We start from the raw sequence: 12,057 nt of genomic DNA on the forward strand, positions 1-12,057 counted from the left end.
ATCTTACCGAAGCTTAGAGGAAAGCGGTAGACGAGGACAAGGTTGCTGCTGTGGCTTTTGTCGCTTTTGAAAACGCCGGCTTCATTATATTAAAATCATTGGCAGCTGTACTAAAAGAAGAGGTTTTGTATTAAATTTTGCAATTTCTTCATGGAATTCTGTTTGGATGATGGAATCACTTCCCAGACTGGTGATAAATTTGCCTTAAGTGTCATGGCACGAACGGAAGAGAAAATTCTTTTACTTTCTTTGAATAATATTCATCTCCGCCCCGCGGAGAAAAAACGGGACATAAATTAAATGCTGGCTCAATCGTGTAACAATTCAAGGATACACGCTGCAGACGAGTAGGATATCACGAACTAAAGAAGCTGTTAGATGGCAAAAGGAAAGAAATGTCATACACCCAGAACTTAGAATATAATACAAAACGTAGTATATAATGTTGGGGAAAAATCAGTTAGAGGCTTAAATAACATGGGATTTTCGTCGAAAAATATAATAAGCATTGCTCTATGATAAAAATATACTGAAACGTCATTGATAAACTAATTAATTTATTGATTAAAGTAATTTTTTATTATGTGACACAGATGTTTTCAATGGATTGAATTTGCATGCCGATTGGTTTAATTCATTTGTTGGCTTTGCTGAGGCAATATTCCGAAGTCACTTGGGGTTGATATAAAATTTATTTTAAAAAAAAAGAGAGAGAGACCGCAACCTGGATCAGTGACCAAGTGGTCAAAAGCGCTGCGTAACCACAAAAATTAGGTACTTTTTGATAACGAAAACAACATTTGAATGGCCAGACGGCTAGCAGTGCAAGGGAAACATGCAGCAAGGGCGCACAATAAATCTCTGTTTAATTCTTTTGAAATTGTTATTTTTCTTTCTGTCTTTTTGCGACTCTTGATCATCCACCAGATTCCTTCATTGAACCACGCTATTCTGCGGGTTTACTTTATACAGCCAGATGACAACTAGCTCGAGGTACCTAAAAGCATGACCTTTTTTTACAATTGTTTACACACAGAATTTACTACATTTTACTATACCAAATACCTTTACCTAAGAAGGGATTTCTAAGTAGACGATATTGTTTGGGTGATCTTCTTTTTGCAATTGTAATCGAAAGTTTTCTCAAGCAGCAAGCAGACGCAGCATTCTCCTCATTCAACCTGCCAGCCGATTTTCAAAATTCTTCATATCAATTAACTGTACACGCCAAGTAGAAATTATCCAGTGTAGAAAAAGCCGATTTCAGAAAACATTAAAAAATCACAGATAAGACCTCAGAGGGTTTCGTTTCGAATTAACCAAACAACATATATCTTCATCGCATACTGCCGAGTGCCCATTAAGATGAGATCGTGGCCACACACGCAAAATACCCTAGTCCTTAATCGACTTTCACTCATTTTCTCTCGCCAGCCTCTTCTCTCGTTTCTACACTTCCTCTTCTTTACACAATTTGATGATTTCAAATCCATCCTCCATGACCAGTTCTATCCCTTCCCACTCAAGTTCAAGCGCAGCACTGCATCGTTTACTGCTTATGTCACTGGCTTGAGAGGACGGGAGTCGCTCGGAAGAACATCTCGCCTCCGCACACGTGACTTGTTTGGATAATTGGGTAATCTGCTGTCCAGTTTGTACTCCGTTACGTTTTGGGAAATTTGAAACTCGCCGAGGCTCGGCAATGTCAATTTCTTTTTCTATTTTCTGGAAAACCGTAAAAGAAAAGTGTGTCATTAAACTTATTTTCATGTTTCTAATTACCTTCATATTGAATAGTTTTATAAATTTATCCTTCAGTTCGAATTTATCAGCAAATATTGGATGAAGTTTTTGTCATCCAGAATAATCATGGTTTAAAGACGAATAAAACAATTCGACTTAATTACTTTCGTAGCGCGCATGCAACTTGACTTGATTACTTCTCCGTTGCTAAGCATTCAAGCATATAACAAAGTTTCTGCGACTGCGCCGCAACACGTGCTGATAACAGACAAACAAGTCACCCATTCGCGCAGGCCAAGAAGGCCTGACGCTCGAAATGTAAACTTCATTTAAATACCTACAGCGACAGCTGACTATTAAAAAAACATTACTACCTGTAAAAAAGGCATTTGAAAAGCAGTGCGAGAAATCTGAACCCCGTTTGATTTTTTTGTTTGATTCGCCGTGCGAACAACGTCTTAATTCGTTCTTATCCTCCACCGACCCAACGCAAATATTCAATTTCTGATGAGAGTTGCTAGAAAATAGCTCTAACTCAATAACGCAAACGTACGTAACGTCAGTGTTTCGGACCTTTCCATAGACCATTTGCATTATGACGTAAAAGCGCAAAGACTTCTGGTAGTTGTAGTTAGGTTCGCGGGAAAACACCATTTCTGGCTTATGATTGGCTAAGGGCAGCCAAGCGTGAAGGTGGACATCCAGGACTTTTAATTTGATCTGAAGTTTGAGCTGCAAAGTTTACGTTCTTGTCGCTTCGAAATTTGTTTATACATTTATTTTTTCAGTTACCTGTCAAAAATATAGAAAACAGAATGATAGCTTTGGAATGAAAATTGACTTTTCTGTGTTTTAACCACGACAGACAAATGTTGTTCGTGTTCAAGTAAGTTTAATTTGTACGTTGTGTGGCGGAGTTGACTTGGTAGAAATTCATTCATCGCGGCTGACAACTTCTCTTCGTAAATAATTTTAGCCTAATATCACACTGGAAACAGATTGCTTGAAAGGACGAGTCGAGGATATAACTAAATTTGTGTGGAATCAAGTGAAAGCAAGGCAAGCCATTGACTTTGTTCTTAATCTATTTTCAGACGTTCAACAAACGATCGCTTCCATCGATCGCAGGTAAATTAATTTTTCACCGAAAAGCTTAGAAAATTTACCATATATCATGATTGCTCGGCGGCGAGACGGTCAATTTAATTTATTTTTACAGTGAGACAGAGAAACGAGTCAAATAATTTTCCTTGTTCACATCGATGAATCATGAAGGGTCAATCATAAAGGATTTTCAAGCTGATCAATCAAAACTTCCCTGTGCAGGTGAATACAGATTATTTGTTTTTATCTTAAAATTGTATTTTTTCGTCAAATTAGAACTGTAATTGCAATATTCTTTAACAAAGAAGTTTTCTTGTTTTTGTACTGGAAATGTCAACTCGTCGAGTAGCAGTTGTGGTTTCAATCTGAGCGAGGGCCGTGCGAGCAAATATAATTTTATTTTCATAATCTTGTTGATGAACGATTACTTGTGCGACTCAAAAGGTGAGCCTCAAAGATTTTTACGAGTGTAGACATCATGTTCTGTGCTCCCCCATGTTTAGAAAGGGTAAAATATTGCGTCTTTATATATTAGTTGAAAATACCTGGCAAGCAAAAGGTTTAGGAATTTAATTAAATAACCGCGCGACTGAGACTTGGAGGAAACACTCCGACTCGTTGAAACTTCACTACAAAACGCAACCCAGCAAATATACAATTTCTTGTATAACTTTTTTTTTCATTTTAACGGACTTGGTTTTATACTGAGAGGTTGCTTTTTGCCCTTTAAATGAAGCCACAGGGACGTCTTCTTCGGTGAGAGTATTTTTCTTTACCTCCATCACGATTTTCTTGGGCAAGCGGGTTTGTTGACGATTTAAAATTTCCCGCGAACCTAACTACAACTACCAGAAGTCTTTGCGCTTTTACGTCATAATGCAAATGGTCTATTATCCGGACTTCTGTTCATACCCCTTAATATGCTCACTTTACACAGATACTGTCGACTCTTCTATTTTCGCGAATGAATCCGGATAATAGAAGTTTGATCAGTGGGTCACCAACCTTTTTTTTTTGTAACTTATTATTCAACATATTAAATTACAAGGTTAGTTACCTGATTGGTAGATTTCTCGTCATTACAAGACTTGCTCATTACAACCGCATCTCCATTCATTTCTGCTTTCTTGACCAGTCCCACGCCGTGTTTGCGTTTGGCCCTTTCGAGCGCCCTGATAAACACGGCCGTCAAAATAATCAGGAAAGCTACAGGTATAGCTACAAGAACAGCCAGGGGCAACTCTTGCGCCTTTCCAAACAGAGCTGCATACCTGGTTTCTATGTCGTGAGCTGAGGGCGTAGGACCTTCGGAAAAGCAACAAAAATGCAATGTTTGATGGCAGCAGGCATTGGTAAGAACAGAATGAATGGATGGATGACGTTATCTAACACTAAAGATGGGACAAGCCCGAAACGTTTGGTTCCACTTTCAATTAGTATAATCTTTTTATATTACTATTTCTGAAGGGAAGCGTTCCATACAGTTGAGACGTTTCAGAGTTTCAATTCATCTTTGAGAACTATTTGTATGGGACGCTTCTGTGATTCCAAACGTCTTGCCAACCTTGCAATTTTTATTATTTGAGTTTTCTGCCTTCCAGACACACTTAGTTTTTGATTAAGCAAGACGAAGCAACCAATTAACCAAAAAAGATATCTACGCTGTATGCACATGACCATGGAATTTTTCGGCGCGAATATCAAACGTTAAACTTACATGTATGGACGGGATGGTGAAACATATGAGCAGCGAGAGACTTCTGTTTTGTTGTATTGTATTGTTGTCACTTCCTTATGTTTCGAGTAACATGCAAGTGGATGAAAGCAAGAAAACGGTATGGCGTCACGTCAACTATTGTCACTGCATACATAATTAGCCCGTCACGCGGGAATGGCGTAAGTTCGTTTAATTCCGGCGTGTTGTACCTGCGCATTAGTAGCATGATACATTGTGACCTTCGCTTCAAATATCACAGTTTCATTCACCTCGTGGTCAGTACAACGGAGTTCGGTGAAGTGACGGTAAAGAGATTTTTGTGAAAGTGTTTTCTCTTGGTTTTTCGCCCTTCTTTCCGGAATTGACAGCAGAGTGTCTGGGGCAGGAGCGGGTATCCTCCCATAACTTAGCTTCCCGTGTCAGGGCAATTGTATACAGTAAGAATGTATTACTATCTGTAACATGAAACAATGGTGAGCTGAAAGGTTACCTTCGACAACCACCAAGAACGCACCACACCTCACTTTGCCGTGCTCGTTAAATGCTTCACAAATGTATTCGCCTTCATTATGAAGCGAAACATTTTTTACAAGAAACACTGCTTCCCCTTTGAAAAGGTGACCATTTGAACCATTCCCCTGCAAAAAACTTGCAACCTTGACCGGTACAACGCTCCTAATCTCTGTAACCGTTGCTTGGGTTGAATTGTCAGAGGCATTGGCATATCTTTTGAAGTACCATCTGACATATGTTACAGAGTTGCTGGTCACGTGACAATGAAAGCTTGCTTCACCTCCAAGGACTGCTGTCTTGTTAGTCATAAGAGACTCTACAATCATGGGACGACTGTTTGAAGATTCTGAAACAAAAGCGGTGTAGGTCTCAGGAACGCTGATTTTAGTTATCTTTACATTTAAGTTATCTTTACATCACGCTACGGTGCCCCAAGAGCAACCGACAGGGCGAAAGAAGGACGAAAAACTTTTGTCACTACATCAAATGACTTTACTATGGAATTCCCTACCTGCTAACATCAGATCCAGTGAAAGCATTAATGCTTTTAAAGAGAAATACTTCCAGCTTAGAAAGAAGGTGTACGCAAATACTGACCATTTCTCAATTTCGTAGTGTCTTTTTTTACTCTTTTTTGCATGTACCAATAAGATTGTAGTTTATTTGATTGATTTTATCAATTTAACCAATTTTATACTCGTTATTATTTATAGTAAGGTAGGTATCTTTGAATTATTGTAGTTTATATTTTAGTTATTTAGGTGAGGGCCACAGGGTTATCAGTCTACGACTGTAAAATGTTTTCCTTCATTAAATAAAGTTACTGACTGACTGACTCATGACTGACTGTCTGACTGACTCAGCATGACATGACAATTTGCTGGTCCCCAGTAATACTCCTGGACGGAGTACCACTTACATTTGTTCAACGTCCCCTTCAGATGAGGTTATTTTTGGGAAGAGGTTATATACGGGGTGGTAAGGGAGCTGGGGTCCCACTTTTTGATACAAATTTGTGTTGCAGAAATCTTTGGGTTTGGGTTTCTAGTTGTACAAGAAGGGGTTGATGCATATAAGTATGCAACATGGTAGAACTATCTAAACAAAATGATACAGTTGTAAATTAACTACCGGGTAACAGGTCTCTTAGCATACTCTATAACGATGTAAAATAAAAAACAAGCCCTACAAAAGGGGTTAATAATTTTACAGGTTATGTTTTTCTTTAAAAGCTATAACTAAATGTAGGCCCACTGGTTTGCCATAAGCCGAGAATTTTTGCAGTTGGAATTGGGGGGGGGGGGATTTTTGGGGGGGGGTATTGTAATATTTGTACTGCACTGCACTGTTCTGTACTGAATTGTATTGTATTGCACAGAACAGTTTCCTTGATAACAAACACAACACCACATTTGTTCCAATAACTCACCATATACATATAGTTGGAATGTCCTGCTAATGGAACCCAATGTGTTGTTCACATGGCAAGAGTAATTCCCTGCATCTGCTAGCAGTATGTTACTCAAAACCAGCTTTCCAGACTTTATTGTGTCCTCTAACCTTCGATATGTGATATCCAAAAGGGGAACATTGTATTTGTACCAGATTATTTCTGGGTGTGGTTGACCATCAGATGAACAATCTAGTTTGATGTTATCTCCAACTTTTGCAGATATAGTTATAATGTAAGGCAATGAAGCTCTCATGAAGAATGGAACTGCAGGGTTAAACAGAAGAAATGTAAGCAAATTAAAAATTAATATTGATAAATAAATTAAATTTTCTATACAATTATGTAACTTCAAGAACTGTTCAAAGCAGTTTCACTTGAGTATCGAAAGTCATTCATATTTGCTTTGGTTTGCGGTATGTGATTGGTAAACCTTGATCCCTCATCCAGACCAGCCAAACACTACACTGGGGCCCAACGCTCTTTGGATGGATTGTATTTGTCTCGTGATGGCAGAGTGATTGACTTTGGTTTTGGTTTTACAAAACTCAGTTGAAACTGCTCTAATTCAGTTACATGCACTTATTAGACAAATTCTTCTCAGTAACAAAATATAGTAGTATTGTCAATAAGGAAAAGCTCCTAAGGGCTTTAGCCCCTATCTCTTTTATCCAAGTTTCTATAGTGTTAAGTGACATGTTTAGTATTTCTACTCCTCCCCCGATGGGACCCAGCTAGTCCTTCAGAGGACTACCCACAGTATATAAATTTACCAGTACCTATTTATTCACCTGCAGGGCTGAAATTAGAGGCACTATGGGAGTTATGGGTCTTGCCCAAGATTAAGAACACATTGCAGTGACCCTGACCTCGGCTCAAGCCCTTGGTAAAGGCTGGAATTGATATTAACTCACAGTGCCACTTTGACCAAATAAGGTGATGCTATCACTCAGTAATAGTACCCCCTCCCTCTCACTATAAAATACCCATGCACAATAAAACAAATTTTCTTTTAATTATTGTTTTGCACTTTGTCATTGCAGTATTTCTGTGACTTTTGCTGGTCATCTGACGATTGCAGAACTTGTTTTGTGTTTAATATTGCTATGTTAAGAGAGTTTTACAGGTTACATTTACCATGCAGTATTCCTATGTGTGCATCCAAAGACCCTATGTACTGTATAATACACATAAATACATGTACATTCTTAAAATTTTTCAGACATTTTGCCCCTTTCAATTTTTAAGCTGGATGGTTCTTGAAATGCAAAAAAGGTTTCTAACAATACCCAACTCAGTCAACCAAAACTTAAAAAAGGGTCTCAGGCTAAATATTTTGCAATTTTACAGTATGCCATTATCTCAAACCTGTGATATATAAAGAACCTCAATGTTACACTTGGTCCCTAAGTATTGTTACAACAGTGTTTATGAATGGTGATACAAAGTAAATGTATATTTTTATTTTATATATATATATAAAAATAATTACCTGACTGTCCAAAATTGTAACCCCAGAGTGTGAAACAGAAAACTCCTAAAACAAGCATTTCTAGCCAGGACGTGAAAATGATTGTTTTCCATGTGTTAGAAAAACCAGTTTTGTTCCACTGAATGCACTGGCCCCTCTATAATTTAAAAGCTTGCTGTACTCAGTCAGTCCAGCATTTTATTGTGATACTCTGCAGAAAAAAAAGTTTCATCAGTTAATATATAGCACATAGAAAAAAAGAGGGAATTGCAAACTATGTGCGCCAACGATGTGTGAAATGGGACTGAATTTTTGCCTTGCTGCCCCACCCACTTTCGTTGACAAATTCCTGTGGCTGACGTGCTGCGCCTCCTTGACGACACTGTTGTTAACAGTGGTTTATTTGAACCGTGCTTGAAAAATAATCTCGGTAAATAATTTTCCCCACAAAAAAATTAGCTTATTGAGTTCTCTTCTACTGACTATTTATTTAACGCTTTATTTAATGACGATTGTGATGTGATCAGTGAGGTGAATATACGGGACAAGGCCATGGTTGGAAACAGAAAAAGTAGGGGGGAGAGAAGAAAGGGGGGGGCAGCGACATAAAAATAATTGGGCCCATTCCACAGTTGGTGATTTCGTAGAAAAGGAAAAGTATATTTCAATCTTGGGGTATTAGAAAAACCACAACTGAGCAAGGGGACTACCATAAAAAGGCGGTGGGGTGACTTATACTGTAAAGGAGGGTGAGGTTTGGTACATGTACATGTACCACTTAAATAGGGTGGTAAAATCGAAAAATATGATGACCATTATTTTGATACCTTTCAAAGGATACCTTTAAGGTATTAAGAAGGAACAAAACATGTAGCTTGTAAACAGGCTGTCCTGAAGGTTACTGGGCAAAAAAATCGACCTATAGCTGCAGAGCCTAGTGCATTCTTGCAGATCGTCCTCCTCTGACCTCACATAGCTTTCTCTACTCGCTGATTTTGTTTAGCCCTATGCCTCACTTAGAAGCCTGTTTACAGGCTCAAAACATATGACAGATGGGCTTATAACCAGGGGGATGCTTATCATAGGTATGAGCTCATAACTCTTAATGGTATTTTCCTATTGTTGGTACATGTATACTGTAGCTTTACTCCTAGGGGTGAAAGTGAATTTGAGCCATGCAAGCCCACTCAACCCTCCAAGTATCGTTACGTGGCCATTGGCCACCGACTGCCAGTGGTCGCAGGAAAAGGCAGTAGCCACCCACCCCGCGGCGCGACCAGTCCAATAGGACAGCCAAAGTAAGTCACGGCGACAAAATGGTCTTAACGTGGAGGGTGCCACTAAACAAGTTTGCAAATACTGGTTCCTTTCATAATTTCTGACAATCACCCATGTAACTTTTTTGTTACAAGAGCCACTCCCCTGCCCTCCCGTGGGAGTGACTTCATGTAGGAGTATTGCTTCCCCCCCCCCCCACCTTCCCCTGCTCCTCCAGAAACAATTCAGTATGCTACAGTCCATCAGAGATCAACTCCCTAGCATTTTATTAGGTATCCCTAACACGTTAGTTATCGTTCTCTATATAATGTATATAAACAGAGCCAAAATTTTTATTAATTGACTCTGAGTAATGCCTGTGGAACAGGTTCTTATACGATGCCTCTCAACACAAATGCCAGTCTCGTTTATAACTACATGTACATGTATATAAAAGCTTGTATTTTTTTCAGCGCAGCATTAAATATTTATGACCGTGATCACCTGCTATACAGACAGGTAACTTTTTATGAGACTATCGGGAAAATTGCAGTTGTTATTTTACGGCACTGCAATTTTCGGCCAGATCAAACAACATCGAATCGTTTTGCAATATAATCGAGATATAACCAAACATTTTTTGAATACCTCAAAATTCATTGTACACAATCGAAGTGGCATTATTTTTTTGGCACTATATGATTACAAATGCGGTTGTTTTTTGTATCATTTCAAAACCATGTAGATGTTTATGTCAAAATAACGAAATAACGAAAGGTACGAAATGTCATAACTACTGTACAGATGAGTTTACATATACAAAGCAACAGAAGGAAGCGTTTACTAAAACGTGCTATGAGATGAATATATTCAGTTCTCACCTTTAGCTTTAGCGAGATTCCTTTCCCTTCATTCAGCGACAGAAACAATTGCTTGAAGCTGAAGAACAAGATGCAAAGCACTAAACTAAAAGCGTATTTTGAACAATGACAGAATCGCCAAGGGGCGATCGCATTTCCAAAATTAGATAACACTAACCAGCGTCAGGCTCCCACTGCGATGTGATGAAGGAAATCCTCTCAATTTAAATTTCAAAACAATCAGCGAACGATAGCAGCTGGAACTAGCGTTGGAGACAAGAGCCAAGGTAAATTAAAATGCATTTAAAGTAGGTATTGTTTCACGAATAAATGAGCGACTCCAACATGTCCGATGCCGACTTTCAGGACTTTCTCTGTTCATAAATAACTTACCGACACGTCGTCTCCAGGTTCAGTGAAACAATAAAGAAGGTAAATAAAACACTCATACTTTCAAACAGATTAATGTTGACAAGAGTTGTGTTTTTGCATAGGACAAAATAAAATCTTATTTTCTCTGCAAACACACATGGCGTGTGTTTTTCATCGACGTTCGTCTTCACGTCCGTCTATCCGTCACAGGATGCGAATTTGGCGCGCTTTCGGAAGAATGTTACTGTGTAACCACGTCAACTTTTGCCTCGTCACGCAATCTTTTCTCCTTTGCATGACGAGATGATTTTGTATTGTAGGCAGTGATTGTCATTCCTCAGGATGAACATGAATGTTGCTGAACAATGAAAAAACTTATTAAGTTATGAAGGATAAGTAACTTGACTAAATGACGTGTTGTTCGTCCCTTTATTTTTCCAATTACGACGAGAAACCGGGAGAGAAGGGAGGGGGTTGGGGGGAGGGGGGAGTGGGGAGGCGGAAGCCCATGCACGTGACTCAAGTTCATTTTTAACACTGAAGGGGTCATCAAGACCCTGTTTACAAGCGGCTTTATTATGAAAACGTACCTCTGGGCTTGGAGAACCGATTATAGTTTCAAGACTTTAAAAAGTTGAAATAGAACAACCCCAAGCTTATTGGAAAAAATATAATGTTCACAGTCCAATAACGAAGCAATTGGGGGGGGGGAGGGGAGGAACGCGGAGAGGAAAACGGGAAGGAAAAAAAAGAAGAAAAACACAACAGGAAAACTGCCAGACGACGAGGAGCAGGATAGACGGAACAAGATAAGGTGAGGAGACAGAACAGAACATGACGAAGGGAGCGAGGGAGGGACGGAGGAGAAGGGCCGGAGGAGGGAAGAGGAGAAAAGGAACACACGGGGAGACACCGCGAACAGGGCGGGATCGGATGAGACGGCCAGGAAGAGAGGGACGCAAGGACACAACGCAGATCAAACAGGGGTGACCGGGGGGACGAACACGAGCCCCCGAGAGGGGGGGAGGGAAACACGGGGGAGGAAGGGAACGAAAAAGAAAAAGGGGGAGGGGGGGACGACGGGAAGGGCGAAGGAGTCTCGCCCCCCCCCCCCGTGTGCGCGCGCCGCGACCCGGCCGCGCGCACCCCCCCGCCACGCCGAGAGACCGAGGGGGGGGTGGGGGGAGAGGAGGGGCCCGACGGGCGGCGGCGTGGGGGGGGGGGGGGACGAGGGGGGGGGAGGGGAACCCTCGCGCCGCCGGAAAGGGGACCCATTAGGAGAAGAATACGAAATTTCATACAGGGTGGCTCTGTCCGAGAGGGGTTCCTCTTTCAGTCCAGAGGTATATAAATGGTTGAGTCGAAGTTTTGACAAAGGTAAAGTAAACTGTCATTTACGTATTTAAAAGGCCCTTTCAAAATATTTCGCAGAGATGCACCTAATGACTAATTTTTCCAAGTAGTTTAAAGGAAAACGCCATCCAAGAGTATAGAAAAGGGAAGCAGACGGTGTCCTGACTGTAGGGTATGTGAATGGGTACCATTTTCTACGGCAGGTAGATGAAAGTGT

General features: G+C 40.2%; 1 protein-coding gene across 2 annotated transcripts; it reads right to left on the minus strand.

The window, feature by feature from the left end:
- Positions 1-594: 594 nt before the first annotated feature.
- On the minus strand, positions 595-10,672 carry LOC144641815 (fibroblast growth factor receptor-like 1). 2 transcript variants are annotated; one of them, XM_078500838.1, is made up of 8 exons: positions 10,509-10,672; positions 10,294-10,378; positions 10,137-10,194; positions 8,020-8,209; positions 6,507-6,794; positions 5,055-5,423; positions 3,905-4,152; positions 595-1,725 (listed from the first exon to the last, which is right to left on the minus strand). In XM_078500838.1, exons 4-8 carry the CDS (start codon positions 8,075-8,077, stop codon positions 1,450-1,452), a joined length of 1,239 nt encoding a protein of 412 aa, XP_078356964.1. In that variant the 5' UTR covers positions 8,078-8,209; positions 10,137-10,194; positions 10,294-10,378; positions 10,509-10,672; the 3' UTR covers positions 595-1,449. The 2 variants fall into 2 exon arrangements, with proteins under 2 accessions (XP_078356964.1, XP_078356962.1); XM_078500836.1 differs by having other exon boundaries at positions 10,294-10,672.
- Positions 10,673-12,057: the final 1,385 nt, after the last annotated feature.

This window comes from Oculina patagonica, chromosome 2 (assembly GCF_052425735.1).
Source record: "Oculina patagonica isolate OP01 chromosome 2, crgOcupat, whole genome shotgun sequence".
Taxonomy (NCBI): domain Eukaryota; kingdom Metazoa; phylum Cnidaria; class Anthozoa; order Scleractinia; family Oculinidae; genus Oculina; species Oculina patagonica.

Coding starts and splice junctions, on each gene's coding strand:
- LOC144641815 (XM_078500838.1), bottom strand. CDS start 8,077: ATGCTTGTTTTAGGAGTTTTCTGTTTCACACTCTGGGGTTACAATTTT. Junction 6,795..8,019: donor TTACAATTTTGGACAGTCAG/GTAATTATTTTT, acceptor TTAACCCTGCAG/TTCCATTCTTCATGAGAGCT. Junction 1,726..3,904: donor ACGAGAAATCTACCAATCAG/GTAACTAACCTT, acceptor ACGGTTTTCCAG/AAAATAGAAAAAGAAATTGA.